The sequence below is a fragment of the Octopus bimaculoides genome, chromosome 5 (genome assembly GCF_046866305.1).
Source record: "Octopus bimaculoides isolate indiv1 chromosome 5, ASM4686630v1, whole genome shotgun sequence".
Lineage (NCBI taxonomy): Eukaryota > Metazoa > Mollusca > Cephalopoda > Octopoda > Octopodidae > Octopus > Octopus bimaculoides.
Window position 1 is genome coordinate 29,822,611 of NC_142932.1, and position 21,275 is coordinate 29,843,885.

General features: G+C 38.7%; 1 protein-coding gene across 2 annotated transcripts in view; it reads left to right on the forward strand.

Annotated features, from left to right (window-relative positions):
• Positions 1-16,030, forward strand: part of LOC106876144 (cytochrome P450 4V2) — a 36,320-nt gene extending 20,290 nt beyond the window's left edge. For both annotated transcript variants that reach the window (XM_052967871.2, XM_014924567.3), the window contains exons 5-12: positions 2,201-2,270; positions 6,239-6,365; positions 8,663-8,842; positions 10,921-11,023; positions 12,546-12,610; positions 13,465-13,531; positions 14,274-14,450; positions 14,961-16,030. In XM_052967871.2, coding sequence (XP_052823831.1) covers positions 2,201-2,270; positions 6,239-6,365; positions 8,663-8,842; positions 10,921-11,023; positions 12,546-12,610; positions 13,465-13,531; positions 14,274-14,450; positions 14,961-15,118 — 947 coding nt within the window. In that variant the 3' untranslated portion in view covers positions 15,119-16,030. The remainder of the gene's footprint in view (positions 1-2,200; positions 2,271-6,238; positions 6,366-8,662; positions 8,843-10,920; positions 11,024-12,545; positions 12,611-13,464; positions 13,532-14,273; positions 14,451-14,960) is intronic.
• Positions 16,031-21,275: the final 5,245 nt, after the last annotated feature.

Genomic DNA, 21,275 nt, shown 5'->3' on the forward strand with positions numbered 1-21,275 from the left:
GACCCTTGAGGCAAGGATTCCCTTTCCTATCGGTGGAGCCCACACTATCGACGCGCGCATCGAGAATAGTGTTGAAGTCCCCTAGCAAAACTATGGTTTTAGACGTCAATAAAAAGTACTCCAGGTTCCGAAAAAAAACCGACTGCCCTTGTCTGTTAGGAGCATAGGCAGCCACCAGCCTGAAGGACTGCTTACTTTCATGTGTCACATCTAGGACGACCAGCCTACCTTCTGGGTCCAGAAAGACAGTACGAATCTGTAACTCCAAGTCCTCCTTAAAAAGAACCATCACGCCTGCACCTCCCCTCCGGCTCGGCGAAATAAATTTCTCGTAGCCATTGAGGAGGGGCGAGAACGCCCCAGGTCCTTCCAACTTGGACTCGGTGATCACAGCCACATCTATTCTATGTGAAATGAGGTCGTCCAGAAAACAAGCTTGTTTCCATTTCGACCTCATTCCACGCACATTTAAACTACCCAACTTAATCATCGGAAAAAATAAGGGTAAAAGTAAGCACTTACGGTTGTGAGAGGGAGCATGGCACTTTTTGTTTGCCATCCTCCCCTACTCCTTCCGCTTCTACTGGGCCCTTTTTCGGGGTTGCCACCGGGCTCTGGGTTGGGGTGGCTGCCAGGCTGACAATTAATCTGCCTTCCTTGACGTCATTGGAGACGTCTATTATAAATTTGTTTGAAACATGTTCTTGAAATAGTCTTTCTTTATAATCCTCTTCGGCTACCTTCGCGTAGCAGTATTTATCGTCCTCCGTACCACTTTTGAAGAACTTTATGCGAGGGTGGGCCTTTGTGTATTTTACCACCTTCTCGTTCTTCATGTTTATGGCTACTATCCTGTCGTTTTTTTTACAACCTTTCAAAACAGGGTTAGGGGGGGGGGTCTTAAAATTCTGCCCTATGAGTGTTGTACCAGCGGGATAGGTGTGGGAGGTTTTTTTTTTTCCTCTGTCTGCAAGTTTGCAGCTTTTTTTTTGTGTGTTTGGGGAGGGGAGTCTGGAGTGGATTGCATCTTCCTTTTGTTTGTAACAGTTTTAAATGCCGTTTGTGTTAGTTCGTTTTCCTCCTCCGTAACCATTTTCTCAGACGTCCTCACGCTTACTCGCTCCTGCTACTTTCCACTTTCTTCCGTCTTCCTACTTTCCACTGCAACTGTGACTGTTGACTCTCTTCTTCCCTCGTCCACTTTCGCAGGAGCGTCGCCACTCGCTTTAATGGTGTTTTGTTTATTTTTTGTTCAAGTTGAGCGAACGTGACCCTTCTGTCCACACTTGAAACATCTGGGTCTCCGTCCCTCAACTGACACGCGAATGGTATGTCCCTCCCCCACAGACACCCTGTCGGGCAAATTTTCCAGAGTATTGTTCTCCGCTTGGACTATCATCTCAAGCCCCTGACCTTTCCAACCGGTTGCTTTCCTTCTCCTTGTGCTTAAAATTTCTATATTTTCTTCCACGTCGAAGATTACGGCCGCTGCCGCCCACATTACGTCATACCTAAATGGTATGTCTTCTAAAGTTACACGTGCTGTTCGTTTTCCCATGTAAGTGGGCAGCAGAATATGCTTCAACACACGAAATCACATAAAAAATCTTGCAAACCAAATCCAAAAATGTATATAGAATTATACATAAATATATACAAGATTTACCATAGATATAAGAGTTACAACTTGTGATCCACCTGCGATCCTTTTTCTTTGGAAATTTTTGCCTACCGCACTAAAAAGTTTCTCTACCCCTGCTATAAAGTCTATTATTCGAGGTTTTTGCTGCCAGAAAATACACTGGGAAGTCTTTTTCAACATTAAGTAAAAAATTCCTTAAGAAACGGCAGAAACAGCAACCGTGCTCTTTCGCTCACTACATAATACTTTGATGAAGTGGATACACATATGCAGACGTTATTGAAGATGTATCAGTTAGTGGATGTTGGATCTGTCAGCTGATATTTGCAGACGATATGATGCTACTTGGCTTGTCAGAAGGTGATTTCCATCATGCACTAAATAGGTTGGCCGCTGCCGAGAGCTGCAAGACAGAGATAAGAATAAGTGCAGCGAAGAGTGAGACATTGGTCTCCTGAAAAAGACTTCCCAGTGTATTTTAATTTGTCTTCTCTTGCTATTTTATAAAACTTATGCTATTTACCATTGATTTCAAAAGTAAATTATATATTACTCCAGAAACTGCCATGGGTAAATGTGTGAACGCACAAGTTAACGAACATTCAGAATATATTGAAAGTGTTAACAGGTAAGTTGTAATGATTACATTTTTATAATCTTAGACACACAGTATGTTGTTTCATAAATATCTTACATACATTAATGGCTATAAGTTATGATGAAACATCAAATTTATACTTACATATATGTGTGTATACATGCGCATGGCTTACAAGCATGAGATGGTGCTCTGAGTTAGAGAGGCGGGCTTTCAATCACGAGATAGTGAGTTCGATTCCCAAACCGGGCTGTATGTTGTGTTCTTGAGCAAGACACTTTATTCCACGCTGCTCCAGTTCACCCAGCTGTAGAAAGGAGATGCGACGTCACTGATATCAAGATGTATCGGTTTTGACTTTCTCTTGTATAACATTTTCGGCGTGAAGAGGGGAGGCTGATATGCATGGAGGACCGCTGGTCATCCATAAACAATTCTATATTTAAGAGATGCGGAAATATGTACATTATTTACAATTGACGGATATTTGTCCTCATCTTGTTTGTTGTTAACACAACATTTCGGCTGATATACCCTCCAGCCTTCATCAGGTGTCTTGGGAAAATTTCGAACCTGGATTCTCATTCCTAAGATATTTTTCGCTATTATTATTATTATTATTATTATTATTATTATTATTATTATTATTATTATTATTATTCAGGTCAGTGCCTGGAATTGAACTTGGAATCTTGTGGTTAAGAGTGCGGGGCTACAAACCCCAAGATTCCGAGATCAATTCCAAGCAGAGATCAATTTCCGTCCTTGTTTTCGTATACATTCACTGCTTTTTGCCAAAGAATCTAATGCTCTTAGCTTAGTTTTTCCTTTGGGCTGGCCAGATTGGAGCAATCTCGAGTATAACCAGCCGAAATTGCAAAGATGATCTGGAACTCGATTGATGAAAGAAAACTCCGAATGACCTACTTTCTTTGTATCGTCTATCTGAATGTTTTGTTGTCCCTTTTTTGTATCATCTAACTGTCTGGATGTTTTGCATTCTTGTCCCACTTTGTATTATATATATATATATATATATATATATATATATATATATATACGTATATATGTATGTACATATGTATGTATGCGTGTATGTATGTTTTAGAGGTACCGAAAAATAAGGCATTTCAAATTAGTATAAAACGTATCGTTAATATATTTCTTCGTTCAAGAGATGATCATCATTGTTAGCAATAACAATTAGTTCACCACGAAACCAGTTTTCCGGGGAAGAAAAAAATGAAGATTCTTTAGAAAATAAAAATGTTTTGAATGCCGTATTGTTATCGCCCATAATTGTGAATGTTCGAATGACCTGAATAAATGAAAGTCTGAGAAGAGTTCATGAGCTACCCACTTCTCTTCTGTATATACTTTCTCAACCTATTTCAGATAATTTTGCACTGTGAACCAAGGATTACTAAGTCTCCGAAATAAGTCAATACCTTGACACGCGATGAGGCGGCGAACTGACAGAAACGTTAGTACGCTGGGCGAGCTGACAGAAACGTTAGTACGCCGGGCGAGCTGGCAGAAACGTTAGTACGCCGAGCGAGCTGGCAGAAACGTTAGTACGCCGGGCGAGCTGACAGAAACGTTAGTACGCCGGGCGAGCTGGCAGAAACGTTAGTACGCCGGGCAAGCTGGCAGAAACGTTAGTATGCCGGGCGAGCTGACAGAAACGTTAGTACGCCGGGCAAGCTGACAGAAACGTTAGTACGCCGGGCGAGCTGGCAGAAACGTTAGTACGCCGGGTGAGCTGGCAGAAACGTTAGCACACCAGCGGAATGCTTAGCGGTATTTCGTCTGCCGTTACGTTCTGAGTTCAAATTCTGCCGAGGTCGACTTTGCCATTCATCCTTTCGGGGTCGATAAATTAAGTACCAGTTATGCACTTGGTCGATGTAATCGATTTAATCCCTTTGTCTGTCCTTGTTTGTCCCCTCTATGTTTAGCACCTTGTGGGCAATAAAGAAATAAGAAACGTTAGTACACCGGGCGAAATGCTTAGCGGTAATTCGTCTGCCGTTACGTTCTGAGTTCAAATTCTGCCGAAGTCGACTTTACTTTTCATCCTTTCGGGATCGATTAAATAAGTATCAGTTACGCACTGGGGTCGATGTAATCGACTTAATCCCTTTGTCTGTCCTTGTTTGTCCCCTCTATGTTTAGCCCTCTGTGGGCAATAAAGAAATAAATACTTTGACGCGGGACGTCTTCAGTTGCTAAAATTACGGTGTCATTAGTGAAAACGGTTGGTTTTTTTCACTGATTGATATTTATCCAAAAGTTCGAAATTTCCTTCTTAAATTTTTCGCATTTTCGAATACTCAAACCATCAGGATATACAGTACCTGTTTTCCTTTGCACATGTTACACTGTTGCCTTTACGAGATTCGTAAAGCAAGCCATGCCGAATGTGCAGCTCACTAAAGACCTTGTCTTCCAAAAAATATCACACCAAACATATGCACACACATCATTGTTGTTGGCACTCCGTCGCTTAGGACGTCGAGGGTTCCAGTTGATCCGATCAACGGAAAAGCCTGCTCGTGAACTTAACGTGCAAGTGGCTGAGCACTCCACAGACACGTGTACCCTCAACGTAGTTCTCGGAGATATTCAGCGTGACACAGTGTGACAAGTCTGACCCTTTGTAAATACAGGTACAACAGAAACATGAAGAGAGAGTGAGAGAAAGTTGTGGTGGAAGAGTACAGTAGGGTTCACCACCATCCCCTGCCGGAGCCTCGTGGAGCTTTAGGTGTTTTCGTTCAATAAACACTCACAACGCCCGGTCTTGGAATCGAAACCGCGATCCTATGACCGCGAGTCCACTGTCATAACCACTGGGCCATTGTACCTCCACACACACACACACACACACACATCATATAGCCACATTAATGTGGTTATTACTTTATGCTGATTATTCGGACACTTTTTATTCGCACTATTGCTTAAAAACACAACGTTACTTTTCGGCAGCTCTTGACTATTTTACTCTTTCTTTTATCCCTCTTTACACTTTTTTGTTCTTTACACTTTTCTTTTTCTCGCCCCCCCCCACCTCTCTCACATTTGTTGGCCTTCCCTTCATTCTCATCACTTTTCCTCCTCCTTTACCTCACTCTGTCCCTTCCATTTCTTTTTCTCTCTCTCTCGTCCCTCCCCAATTCTTCAATCCCTCTGCCCCTACCTCTTTCCTCTCCTTCCGCGTGATCGGTGTTCCTCCAAAACTGCCCTTTCTTGAATCGACTACCATCCGTGTAGCATCTCTTATATTCCTTCCTATGACTTTCGTCTCTTATGTTTCTGTTGTAAGGCTTCACTTCCACACACGCCAGCTTAATTTAATTCGTCCTTAGTCGAAAGAGATCTGTTGTTTCTATTTGTAATTATGTACCATTTCTCAATTTTTTTTTTTTTTGTCATCCTTGTTTTCGTATACATTCGCTTGTTTTCCTCCAAAGAATCTAGTGCGCTTAGCTTAGAATTTTCTTTGGGCCGGCCAGATTGAAGCAGTCTCATGCATAACCGGCGAAACTGCAACGACGATCTGGAACTCGACTGACGATAGAAGGATCCGAATGACCTGTCCTTGTTTTATCCTGTCTTTTCTATATCTTCTAACTGTCTGAATGTTTTGTAGTTGCCTATTACGTTCTTGTTCCATTTTTGGTTTTGTTTACTATTATTATTATTATTATTATTATTATTATTATTATATACACATATATACAAATAAACAGACAGACAGATATATACATAGATAGATACGCATACACACACATACACACACATGTATATGTGTGTATGTATGTATGTCTGTGTGCGCGCGTGTGTGTGTCTGTAATATACTTAATAATGTACTACAGCGCTAACAATCGAAACCGACTCAAGACCCAACATGTTTTGTCAAGTAATACGTTTAAGTTCATAATTAATTTCATTAACAGTAACTAAATTAATGACAGTTTGCGTAATGTTTTTAGGATAACTGATATAATTACTTACCAGTCAAAATCACCTTGGTTGTGGCCAGATTTTCTCTTCAATTTGCATCCTTACGGGAAAGAAGCAGCTAAATGTTTGAAATACCTTCATGATTTCACCGATAAGGTATGCAAATTATGTTTTATACCACTTGTATGTTGTGATCTTTTCTACTAGTCTATCTCAGTAAATTGTGGTCTTGCTGGTACATCGCTTGCTAAACCACGTCCATCGTAACAATTCCAATATTTATTTTTAAGTCCAACTTTTATTTCATCGATTTCTGTTTTTTAGTTATGTTTGAATTTGTTAACTAAAAGTTCACATGTACAATATAACTCAACCACATATTTACAAACACCGGGAATTCTTGTATCACAAATGTCTTGTCGCTTTGTTAGTAACAAGTTTGAACTCCCTTAAGAACTTAAATAAAAGTCTAAGGAAAAAACATACATGAAAGAGTCCTCAGTCACCTCCTCCATAATGTTCTTTCAGAAGCAACCATCCGTCATTACACTTCCTGGCTGGATTCCCAAGTGTGACCAACTTGGACTATGGTTATTATCCAACCTTCTCGTTCTTGCTCTACCCTTAGGTCTCCTGCCAGTTAACTTCGCTTGAAGAATCCTTCTTGCAGTCCTTTCCTGCGACATTCTAATCACATATTCGTAGAGCTAGAGCTGCGATTTCAGCTTGGAGAATTTCTCTGGTCTGCAAGCTCCGCATTGTGTCAAGTAATGTTATTCCAGAGATCCTTGGACGTACCTCATTTCGGCTGCTTCTCTTTACGATCATGCTCCTTCGGTCATTACCCATCATTTATTTCCAAAGGTGACAGTAGACAGGAAACTGAAATAAAGACAGCGAGTTTGGCTTTTTTTTAAACCAAATTCTCTTCTGAACATCGAATACCGGAGCAGGTGTTACTGAGCCAACGACTGCAATTCTAGCATTGAATTCAACCTCATGCTTCCCATCACTCGTGAATGTGTGTATGTTTGCATGTGTGTGTGTGCGTGTGAGAGAGACAGACAGACAGATAGTGAATGAGGGCACGTGACTTAGTGGTTAGGATATTCAGTTCAAGACTGTAAGGTCGTGAGCTCGATACATGGCGGCATGTTGTGTCTTTGAGCAAGATACTTTTTTTTCACGTTGCTCCAGTCGACTTAGCTGGCAAAAATGTGTTGTACCTGTAATTCACAGGGTCAGCCTAGTCACACTCAGTGTCAAGCTGAATCTCCCTAAGCACTTCTAAGGGTACGTGTGTCTGTGGAGTGCTCAGCCACTTGCTCGTTAATTTCACTAGCAGGCTGTTCCGTTGATCAGATCAACTGGTACCCTCGTCGTCGTAATCGACGGAGTACTAGTGTGTGTGTATGTGTGTACATGTACATGAGTGTGTGTATAAGAGAGAGAGAGAGAGAGAGATGTCAGCGTTCAATAAAATTTATTCATGTCACGTCATATTCAACACATTCAAGTGCATTCATCGGGAGAAATTTCGGATCTTTTTTAAAACGGGGGCCACATTTTTCATTAATGTTTTACGTAGTGTTTTTGGTACCGAAAGACTTTCAAACTTCGTATACTTATCTATTTTGTGTTATAGAACAGAAAAATATTTTTGTATTCGAATTTATTTCATGTAAAAAATTGTCTTATTTCGATAATTTCAACCAATCACTGACAAGTATTCAGTTGTTTACATTTACTCCTTTGGCTCATTAAGCAATGTAAAGCGTATTTAATCTCCATACCTTCGTTTTATTTGCTTTTTTTCATTTTAAATTTGCTTTAACCCTAACCCTAACCCTAACCTTAGGGTTAGGGTTAGAGTTAGGGTTAGGGTTAGGGTTAATTGTTTCAGAATCGTTTGTTTATGTAGTCGGCACTTAATGTATATCGGCTGAATGGACGTCAGTGATTGGTTGAAATTACAGAAATACGACAACTTTAACATGGAATAATTTATGGATTTCTTTTTTTTTTTAAGAAGACTAAGAGAAAAAGATGTTTTATATGACACATTCTACCAGTGTTCCAAGTTTCAAAGTGTTTCGTTAATGAAAAATGTGGCCCCCGTTTTAAAAAAGATCCGAAATTTCTTCTCCAAGATATTTGTGCAAACTCTGAGTTGTAAATGACACCACTTGATCGTAGGAGGCACGAGTTTCTGTGCCCTTTCGATACGTCAGCTACGAAAAGCAAATCTGCCATTCACAGATATAAACGACAGTATTCCACACAATTTACTAAACTTAGAAAAGAAGACACTTACCCAAACTTTCGTGCAGTGAGATCGATCCCTGAAATACACGGTCGTAAAGTAAACTTAACCCTAAACATGCATACGCCAGTGCATCATTAATTTTCTCTTTGGTATTCAACATTATCCCAATTTGTTTCAATTGTTATAGATGATTGAAGAACGCAGTGCACTCTATCTAAAAAACTCGAAGAAAAAATCTGATAATGAAGATGGGGACACACAGAGAAAGAAAACAATGGCTTTTTTAGATACACTGCTTGATTATTTTCACAAAGGGGAAATAGACAAGAAATCATTGAGGGAAGAAGTTGACACATTTATGTTCGAGGTGAGTTTATTTAGAACATTAACATTCCTTAAAAAGCTAAATATCTCAAATATTTCAAGGCTATAAATGTTAACTACTATTAACTTCAGTTTACAGGTGGAATTTGTCACCGACAATTCAATATACACTACGTTTGTATTTACATACATCGATGTCCAGGTAGATAATATTGTTATTATCCATAATCTAAGTATAAGTAACAGGTCGAGCAAATATATGAAAATACAATCATTTGTTTATCACACTACAGTTTGAAATATGTCCGTAATAATTCATACGTCGAATTTATTATTGTGTTACAATCTTTTATCAATTTAATTGGAGTATGTTTATCAATAGTTCTGATAAACTTATAACAAAATCATTCCGTTCTAGTGATATTTTAAAGAACAAAGAAATCCTCACATCATATACAAAGAGAAACACACTAAAATGATAGGAACTCACATATCAGAGAATAATTTTGTGAGAAATACGGCGGAGCATAAAAACCTCTTATCTCTTCTCGTTATTGTCCGATTGCTATAGTACGAGGTTTCTGACCATCAGCCATATATATATATATATATATATATGTAAGGGACGACCGTGCGAACTCATAAAAGGAGAAATGGTGACGAATGGAAAAACAGAGGACTCCTTTTATTTAAACGTGTCACACGGTCGAACATACAAATATATATCAAATGATGATATACATGATATGTTATGTGACGATAACATAGATGACCAGTAATGAAAGACCACAACCGTATAAGATGAATAACAGAGATATTTATTGTAGCGTTAAAGATGTATGTCTGTGTGAGAGTGTGAATGCGACATATAATAACATAATCAAAGACAGGCCGTCATACAAAGAAAAGTGTGTATGTGAGTGATACATGTGTGAGTTATTACAGCAGATAGAAAGAGTCAGTAAATGACACGTGAGCAATTATACCAGTTCGTTAGTACACTATAGGAAAAGTTCTGTATGTGAAAGTGAGGAGAAGCTGAGTGCGGCAGTGCTGATCACTAGTTGTGATGTCGTGGCATCGATGCCGGGCCGTGATTCTTGTTATACAGATGTTCGTCGCTGGCTGAGAATTTCTTGTCTGTTTAAGAACTCTTGTCTGTTTATTTACCGTGGTGAAGCTGAGTCACCTAACAGAATCGAAGAGAGAGATGTGCCGCGGAGTTTGGTTTGGTGTACATAGTAAATCGTGTTGACGCTGGTAGCGTAGAGGCTGCTTGGTAGGTGCTGGTTAGTAGTCGTAGACTCTTGTTGCTGATATGGCGACGGCGGAGGTCATCGTGGCTGGACGAAGCTGCTGAAGTGGTCGCTGGCTGCTGCTGCTGTCGTGTGGTACACAGAACAGTTCTCAAAGAGAAACTGGACCGAGACGAATTATTGGGTATGAGTTAAAGCTATTTATAACAAACTATGGGCTCCCGAAGGCTTCAGAATTTTACTCTATCACGTGACCTTATTAGGGGCCATGATTGGTCAGTTTGCGTTCTGGCGGGAACGGTTCGAAGAAATTGCCGATTCGAATAATGATCAGTCACGTGATGGACAAGGAATGGGTTCTCTACTACGCTCGCATTTATTTATATTTAAATGAGAAGATTGTATGTAATGGCGATAGTAGTTTGTATCTAATGGCGGGAGGTAGTTTCACTACATATATATATATATATATATATATATATATATATATATATATATATATATATATACACCAAGCCCTGTTGCCTTTCAGGATGGAAAAGAAGCAATTGGCGTCTTAGATCTTAATTGACATATTTAATCAAGACATTTCCCTTCATAAGGCGGTGACCTGGAAGAATTGTTGTGTCACCGGACAAGATGCTTGGCGGTATTTCGTCCGTCTTTACATTCAGAGTTTAAATTCCGCCGAAGTCAACTTGCCTTTCATCTTTTCGGGTCGAGGAAATAAGTACCAATGAAGTACTAGGGTTGATATAATCGACAAGCTCCCACCCCAAACCCTACTTCTAAATTTCTGACTTTCCGAATTATAATGAAACAGTTCACTATCCAATAAAATGAAATATTTACGCTGTTCCTCCAGGGGCATGATACAACGGCAGCAGGAATTACATGGACTTTATATTTCATAGCCGCTTATCCAGATGTACAAAAGAAGTTGCAAAAAGAAGTCGATGATTTTTATGGTGAGTTATGAACTTCATACAAACTCTCGTTTTATTGTTGTGATTAATATTTTGCAAATGTTGAAGCGGCGTGCAGGACAAATCGTTGCTGCACCGGACAAAATGCTTATCAGCATTTGAAAATAATTAATTCCTGTATTTGCCACAGTGGTGACGGATGATCAGGTCGTTACAAGGTCAAATTATTTTTAAAATGTTGGGGCTTTATACTGAATTATTACGAAAATAAAAAAATATGTATGGAGAACAAAATGAAAGGGCCAGATACCAGGAGCCAAACAGGGAACTAGCAAATCCAAGATTATCTTTACCAGATGTGTTTTCCGGCCCTCAGGTGCATGTTCAGATTATGTCAATTCGTACAGGCCATTTCAAGAGGAACTTGGAAAAAATGATGTTCTTCATTGGGGCTGAAGTGTCTGCATTCAATCATTTCAATTTGTCCACCATACAATCCCTTTCACCATGACTATCTGGAAAAGGAACAAGATTTGCGATTCCCAGTCAAAGGAAGACAGCAGGAAGATCTTACAATAGACACAAGGGATAGCAGGACACGTCCTGAACATGATGACAGACCTGTTTCACATAACTCAATATGACAGCAAGGTTCGAAAATGAACGAGTACGTTTAAAATAGTTTTACCGATCTATACAAGCGTCGGAGAGGCCTCGGTTGACGGTGCTTGGCTACCTGCCGTATTTATTTGGAATTAGCACTCCCCTTCCACTCCGTTACCACTTCTAGGATTGGAATTTACTGAGGTTGCTCGTAGTCTCTTGTCTGAAAGTCCTCCAGAATTGCTGTTTAGTTGATCCACATTAACTCCAAGAATGTCCTCGTGAATATAAACTTTCTAACTTTTACCCAACTTTCATACTCTATACAATGCAAGGGTTGAAGTGCCGATTCCTGGTTTCCTTTCTTGGCAAAGAACTGTGAGTAGCTGATCGACTTTCAGCTGCCACACTCCCAAACATGGTCTTCACTGGAACTAGGACTGCAGTTTTGTTTTAAAGCTTTTTGAAGTAAAGTGTTTGGCCTCCAGAAATGAAATATTCAAAAATTACTCTTTTATTCATATATAATGATAACGATTCTAAATATTTCTGTCCAGTTATTAGAATTACAAACAAGTTAACATGTCAAGATAGACAGTAATGCCAAGTGGATATATTTAGAGGATTGAATTAACGTTTAACCCTAATTCCAAGCGGTTGTGTTTCGTATGATACTCTCACATTGGCTGTATTTCCTATACATGCCTGATTCAATGTATACAAAACTCATGTGTCTGAATAACACAGTAAATATAACGCTAATTTCTATGGTCGATATAATTGACTGAAATTCTTGAAGGGCGAACTCTAACAGGAGTTCAAATGCCGGAAACAAGTAAAACATGCGTGAAAGGCTTTTAGAAAGTATCTCTAAGTATTAGATGAGCTATTATTTTTATTATTGTTGTTGTAAAATCGTTCTATGTTTATAAAATATTTTTCTGTTTTCTTTTTATTCAAGAGGAAAATGATGAACTCACACTGCAAAATCTTAAGAAACTGGTCTATTTGGAATGCGTTATCAAGGTAAACAGAAATTCCATTCGTAAATATAACAAAATAGAAGTTAAACATATTTTTTTAATACTCTAAGCACAAGACCCGAAATTTTGGTGTGAGAGGGTCAGTCGATTAGATCGACCCCACTACACAACTGGTAATTAATTTATCGAGCCCGAAAGGATGAAAGGTAAAGTCGACCTCGGCGGAATTTGAACTCAGAACGTAAAGACAGACGAAATACCACTAAACAATTCGCCCGGCGTGCTAACGTTTCTGCCAGCTCGCCCCCTTAAGTTTCGTCAGTACATATTTCTGGAGCTACATCACTCTCATTGCGTTCCTGCGATCATTATTAGAGAGAGTATAACGAGATCATCACTGCGTGCATTATCCTCTTCCTCCTGACCTTTCAAGAACAACTTCTTCTTGGTCCGTTTCTAACCATCTTGTCTGAACCAGACTCCAGCCCTTTCAGATCTCTTTCACAATAGCCATCAAACAAAGGACGACATCTTATACTTTCTGTCCAAAACAAAGCAACGTGACTATTTTCACGATGGACTCAAGCGTTAGTCGGATCCACCCTGCACACAACAATAATTTCTCACAGAATTACAAGGCCGGAAAGTTACGGGTCGGTGTTAGTCGATTACATCGCCCACAATATTTAACTGGTACATTATATTTTCAATTCCGAGGGATAAGAGGCTAAGTTTACATTGAATAGTAGTAACTTTTGAATGAGTTTTATTTCATCTTATTCAATAAATGTTGTTAAGGACTTTTTACATAAATCTACAAAAGTGAAGTTAAGAAATGAAATACTTTGTTATTTAATAATAAATTGAAAATAATATTTACTGTGTTTTTTGTTTAAGGAGGTCCAACGTCTTTATCCATCTGTACCATCAATTGGACGTCTGGCTGCTGAGGATTTCAAAATTGGTAAGTTTATTTCTTATGATGATGGATAACCACGAATGGCAACCCAGTGAGGTGGCTTCTCGATAGTAGTTTGATAAGTTAGTAACATCCACCCATCACATTATCTTCACCACTAACTAACACTTTGTCTTTCTCACTTCCTTCACCCTTTTTTCACTTTTGTTTTCACTCACTGTTTTTGTCTCTCTCCCTTTTCTTGTTATCTTTTTTCTCGCTTTCTTCCTCTCATAAATTCAAATTACGATGAAAGTAAACAAACAAGCGAAGTTTGCTTTAGAAGCATTGAGATGTGTTAGAAAGTTAAAGAAGTGATTCTTAAACGCAGGATAGTGCTAATAATATAGCCTGAACAGGATAAACTACCCCTATTTTGCAGAAAAAAAGTGTTGGCGGCCAGCTATGAGACTCGAGCTCACACCCCCGTGATAACGCATCGCGGTATCTATGTATATATGTATGTATGCATGTATGTATGTATGTATGTATGTATGTATGTGTGTGTGTGTGTATATGTATGTATGTATGTATGTAGTCAGAGAGAAAGGCAGACAGAGTTCAGATTCTACCGAGATCGACTTTGCCTTTCATCCTCTCAGGGTCCATAAAATAAGTACCAGTTGAGCACTGGGGTCGATTTAATCCACTTAATCCCTCCACCGAAATTGCTGGCATTGTGCCAAAATCTGAAACCAATCTTACATTTAAGTGATTAAGATTCAAAATGCTGAAATTATATTTACAGGTCATCATGAAGTAAAGAAGGGTACTCCTGTCTCCATAATGATTTCTTCTCTACATAGAGATCCGCAAAACTTTCCAGACCCAGACATATTCGATCCTGATAGATTTCTTCTAGAAGATCCCGACATGTCATCGCATGCCTTTATACCATTCTCAGCAGGGCCTCGTAACTGCATAGGTAAGTTTTGTTGTTGTTATTGTTGCTATTGTTGTTTGACAGGGATTTGGTGGAAGTGTTTTAAAAAATCCATTTTTTAAAAAAATATTTCTCTTTTAGTGAGTCGATTTTCAGAAAGGCTTGGGGACAGCAACTTGCTATCTTCAAATCGGTTTCCTTGCCTATTCTCACCTTTGGTCACGAATGTTAGGTAGTGATTGAAAGAGTACGGTCGTAAATATAAGCAACAAAAATGGGGTTCCTTTGTAGGATACTCAACAGGATGCGTAGCTCCTTTATGGTCATAATAAATTTTATTCCATTTATTGTGTAAATATTATAAGAATATATGCAAATATTTTTCTCTTTTATTCTGCTTCAGTAATGTAAATGTCATTTATTAATGCATTTACGATATTTTGCATTAAAAAAATTTGATTGATCTAACAAGCTACTTTAATTTTTTTAAAATTTTCTATGACCCAATGAATTCAAAAGTACTTTCAAAATATTTATTCCCTGTGATTTCAGGTCAGAGATTCGCCATCTTAGAGGAGAAAGTCGCAATATCACGAATCATCCAAAGATTTAATCTTGAAACGACACAGACAATAGGAGAGCTGGAGCCAACTTTGGACTTAGTACTCAAACCTTCCAATGGCATTCGTATCAAACTTAGCCATCGATAACTGCTGTAATCATAGCAATCCAGATGTAATACTAAAACGTCTTCAGGTGTTATTTTCATCAAGAAATATTTTCTCCAATCTAATATGATTTAGAATCGTTAATCCGTCGGAAAATGTTTTCTATTATTTGTTCCAGATCTTTACATTCTGAGCTCAAATCCCGTGGAGATCGACGTTACTTTTCATCATACGTATGGCGATAAAATAAACTGCCAGTCAATTACTGAAATCAATAATATATAAATTATGCACTTCCCTTCAAAATTTATGGCAATATTATTTATAAACTATTCAAAAATGAATAACCAAAATTTAGAAGGTTATCATGCCCATTAGCGTGACATTTATGTGTGATCTGTAACTTCCAGTATTCAATAAGATATCCAGTAAGGTATTTAATACCATATATACATACACTATACATTTATATCTCCATCTATCTATCTATCTATCTATCTATCTATCTATCTATCTATCTATCTATCTCTCTCTCTCTCTCTCTCTCTCTCTCTCTCTCTATATATATATATATATATATATATATATATATATATATATATATATATATATATATATATGCATATGCATATATGTATTTACTTTCCCTTGGAAGGACGCCTGCAGACCTAATGCGGATTCATTTATCGCTCAACCAAATCACTAAACTTTTCTATGAACGTTTAAACGTCTTAATTATTTATGATACTGATGACAGCAAATTTACTGTTATTCTGGAGTTTACTACTCACAATAATAACTTGAGTTGCGTTCTTTTCCAAATTTTCATTACTTTTCTCAATTATTTTCTGAATGTTACCGGTGTCACACAATCTCATGTCATTTACCTAATAAATTTGTGCAATTGTTCTTTCGTACATAATAAAACTAAAGTCAATGAAAAACTATTTAAAATCTCCATTTGTCATATTTCTCATACACTAAAAGGAATTAGCATAAATTTATAGCATATTTCTAACTCATCATCATCATCGTCTTCATCATCATCGTCATCATCGTCATCGTCATCATCATCATCGTCGCCGTCACCATCGTCATCATCATCCTTGTTATCCTCATCTTTATTACTTTAACATCTATCTTTACATGTTTGCGTAGTTCAGGAGGAATTCATTTAGACAGGTTTTCTACAAATTGATGCCTTTCTTTTCCCCAACACTCATCTGCTTCCCAGCAACGTAATAATTTACACGTGGATGAGTATATGTTTCCGCGGAAGATTGGAAAAGAAGGTCAACGTGACTATGACGGTGACACTCGTTTACAACCATCACGTAATAACAAAGCAAGGAGATATTCGCACATCTCCATGTGCACGTACTCAGTTAGGATTTTGAGATTGGTACTTGGATGTTGAATGTCTCCTAACCAAGTATCAAAGCTTATGATGTTCGGAAAGAAACCCTGTAAGACCTCTGATAGCAAGCTGCCGTCCGCTTGCACAGAATCTACCAAAACAAGCAGAACGTTCTGAGAAGTAAAACAACAACAACAGTAAGTTCTCATAACGGCCATTTACTAACCAGAGGAAAATCTCGGGAATCATCAGAAAAGCTCGAAGGTAATGGTATGCGTAGGCTCTATGCACGTGGAGGGCTGAAGGTATTTCGTTCGGTTCACGAAACTTAAGACACTTGTAAAAGCAACCTGAATAAAATCGGCCGGACCAAAATCCATGTATATGTGTGTATGTATGCTTATGTCACAGTTGAGTATGAAATCAAATTAATGTCATACCCAACTTAAATTAATCCTGAGATTTCGGTTGCGAGAAAACCCATAGGCTTGCTCTAATGCTTATATTCATGGTGTGTTCGACCACATCATGAACATGCACAAATTTACACTTATGGAGGAAGGAGGAGGAAACCTCCCTTTTATAACATATGTAGGTACATAAGTGAAGAAAGCTCTTTAGTATGCTCTTTTTCTCAGCCAGGCAGAGCCTGCAACTCCTACTGCTTTTTAAGTAGCCTCCACTTGATGTTGTAATGCCTAGCGCTTTCCTTCAATGTCCATATATGCCTCACTATTGATGAGACATTTAGCGTCCCTTGTATTTAAAGGAGGACTTGTGGTTCTTGAATCTAGTTCTGAAGAGACCCTCTGTTGCACCAAATATTTCTTCATCCGAGAATGCAGTTGCACAAATAGGTCTGTATGTCAATGCTGGTAAAACTGAATATAGGGATTGTAACGTAACGATGTGATGGCTATGTTCTGAATGGTGCTAATCTGTAGATAGTTGATGACTTCGTCTATGTAGGAAAGGACATTGCTTTAACAGAAAAAGATGCCCAGATAGGGATTTCAAAAGCATGGAATATCCTAGACAGACTGAAGTGGGGGGTTCTTTAAAGCAATCGATGAATCAGTACTTCACTATGGCTCTTCAGTATGGATATCGAACAGGAGACTTGACAAGAAGCTTAGCGGTACACACGATACATAATCTAGAATACTTCGTACAATTCTCAGTTTTTCTTGATTGCAACACCTTACAAATTCCGTCTTACTGTCTTGAAAAAAAATGAAACATATATTTGACAATTTCTGTCACATGCATGGGAACATCGTCTTATTATCCTGCTGTTGTATGTTAAGTATCCCCATGAAAACGTATTGCTGTGTTTAATAGAAATCTATTATTGAGCCTTTGTGGAGGCGCAATGGCCCAGTGGTTAGGGCAGCGGACTTGCGGTCATAGTATCGCGGTTTCGATTCCCAGACCGGGCGTTGTGAGTGTTTATTGAGCGAAAACACCTAAAGCTCCACGTGGCTCTGGCAGGGGATGGTGGCGAACCCTGCTGTACTCTTTCACCACAACTTTCTCTCACTCTTTCTTCCTGTTTCTATTGTGCCTGTAATTCAAAGGGTCACACTGTGTCACGCTGAATATCCCCGAGAACTACATTAAGGGTACACGTGTCTGTGGAGTGCTCAGCCACTTGCACGTTAATTTCACGAGCAGGCTGTTCCGTTGATCGGATCAACTGGAACCCTCGACGGAGTGCCAACAACATTGAGCCTTTTCCGGCATGCTCAATGGTAAGTACTAACGATGTTAAATATTTCTCAACCCAAACTGATAAATCCAAATGGTTCTTGTCAATCGGTTGCCTAAACAAACCGTTCATCAGTGGAGTTGCTAGAGTGTGTGCCACCCACCTCGGGCCTCCACAAGCCTTTACAGGCTTATACAGTAGACCCAAAAGTACCAACCTCATAAAAGCGACGCCCGGGGCAGGTGCCCCCTCCCACTCATTCGACTTCTAGCTATGATACTGTCGTAAACCAAATTTTCAAGTACACCAGAGACCTCTAGTAAACTCATTTGTATTGCCATAATCTTGACTTTAATGTTTCAGCACAGTTAACGAACGGAACCACTCTAGCTTCTATTACTCTAAAGAATTTTAGTTTTTCCTACCAGAAGCGTCATTTTCAATCAATTTCGTCCCCTGCTTCTGGTTGCATTCTTTATGACTAAGATTTCTATTGCGCAAATTCTTTTCCCTGTTCAAAGCATAATGAAAATTCAAGGCTACGATTTAGATATTAAGAAAATGATTTTCTAACAGAAATATTTTGTAATTGGCAAAAAATCACCAGCGTTTTGTGGGCATTGAAGTTTTGCTAGGAAGTTTCTCCAGTATCGCCCGAAACCTGATAATATTGTTACTTGCTTTCTCGTTTCAGATTAAATATACTTAGTGGTAGATTTGTTCAAAGGTTTCATCACTGTAATCTGAAGAAATTGAGGGCATAGTCTTGTATTATTACTGACCTTCAGGAGAGAATCTCTCATGTAACAGGTGATAAACTAATGTCAAAACCTGTAACCTGTAGATAGGATTTCAACTGCTGTATGTAGAATATATATATATGTGTGTGTGTGTGTGTGTGTGTGTGTGTGTGTGTGTGTGTTATATCGCACGTTCGGATGACCTCTATTCAACTACTCTGACGTCTAGGTGTCTCCCTCTATATCTACGTATTGGGCTAGCCCACTTCATTGTCTGGGGGCGTCGACACAACAATGTGTGTGTGTGTGTGTGTTTGTGTGTGTGTGTGTGTGTGTGTGTTTGTGTGTGTGTATGCATTTCAATATGCTTATCTAATCTTTTTTTCATGCATTGCTATCAACAAAAACACGGTTCTTCTGACATACAGTAACATCCAACAAACGTAACACATTCCCTCTGCACACGAATAATATTTTCTTCAGAGATATGTTGCTTTCCTGGGAGAAGAATGCTCCTGACTCTTCAGCTAGTGTTGATATGTTTTTTGGGAAACTTTTTAGCATATATTGCTCAAATTGCTGCTTCCTACGTGGGCAATAATATTTGGATAAGATTGCATACACACGTAAGCAATCCCTTTGTGCTAGCATACACACACGCATGCGCACATACACACACAATCGAGTGCAACCATACTTAACACATTCGTGCACACTTGGACTTGAGAAGACCTTTCGCTATGGAAATAGTCTCAGGAGATAATATTCACCACAGACAAAATGTATGAAAGCACAATGGGGCTACCAATGACATCATTGAATTGCAGAACGCATGCATTTATGCAGTATTGCGCATCATTAACTACGGATACTGAATTCCTCTTTCACGGTTCTATACGAACGCTAGTTCTTACTTATTAGAACATTAAATAGTAGATATACTGATGTGCGAAAAGCTTGGTCAAGCAGGAATTAAATAACTAGAGTCACACAAAGTAGCGTTGAATGAAATATGATTGTGTGCAATAATATTTAATACGAGCGATCAGATGACATTCTTAGTCAGAACAAAGAACAGTCGACTGTAAAAAAACAATGAAGATGTTTAATATAGTTAAATGACGGTCGTACTAAGAATCGACGGTCATGACCGTGTATTTCGTGAAACGGCGATGTCCTACACTTTGTAGGTGATTATGCCATGGATCACAGTTGAACACTGCAAAAATATGGCTATTGTAGAAATCCTGTATGCATAGCTTTTTGGGGGAAAGAAAAAGATATTTTGATATAATGAAAAATTTTTGTTACGTTTACGAATTTCTTTTACAAGATTTTTGATGTAAAATCATGTGCTGCAACAGATATTGGCGGCGAGCTGGTAGAATCGTTAGCACGCCGGGCAAAATGCTTAGCGGTATTTCGTCTGTCGCTACGTTCTGAGTTCAAATTCCGCCGAGGTCGACTTTGCCTTTCATCCTTTCGGGGTCGATTAAATAAGTACCAGTTACGCACTGGGGTCGATATAATCGACTTAATCCGTTAGTCTGTCCTTGTTTGTCCCCTCTGTGTGTAGCCCCTTGTGGGCAGTAACGAAATAGGTATTTCGTCTGCCACTGCGTTCTGAGTTCAAATCCCGCCGAGGTCGACTTTGCCTTTCATCCTTTTGGGGTCGATAAATTAAGTACCAATGACACACTGGAGTCGATGTAATCGACTGAATTCCTTTGTCCTTGTTTGTCCCCTCTATGTTTAGCTCCTTGTGGGCAATAAAGAATAAGAAACAGATATTGTTATATTTCGAGATGATCATTTTTTTTCTTGCCAAATACACACACTTGCTATACATTCGTTCTTCACTTATTTATTATTGGAATCGTTTCTGTTTGGCGGCCACTTTTCAATTTCTTTAATTTTGTTTCAATTGATTTCATATTCGATGTATTGGTGTAGTTTTGTATGGTAATCATTGACAGGAAATTCATTTTTGCCATATATAAATAAATAAAGAGTTAATAGCTTTTAAAGTTTGCAAATTTGGGGTAATTTTAGCCATTCGAAAGCTACATACATATGGGTGCTTGTTTCCATAGTAATAAGCCAAGCTATTACCCACCTGCTTACCCACGTGCTCATTTTCGCTTATTAAATGCTTAAAACTCATGAGGTGTTCATGAGATGTGCTAAAAATAATAGCTAAATAAGCTTTAAATCACGCACCATTTCCTTTCTTTTTTTTTTAGCATGATCATGTGAATTCCCGTGTGTAGAATACAAATTCGCAAAACTTTTCTGAAAATTCCAAAAACTAAAAACGTTATGAGGGTTTATTTGGCGTCCGTAAAGTAGAATTCCCTCAATATTTCATCTGCTTACAGCTGACAACCCGTGCTG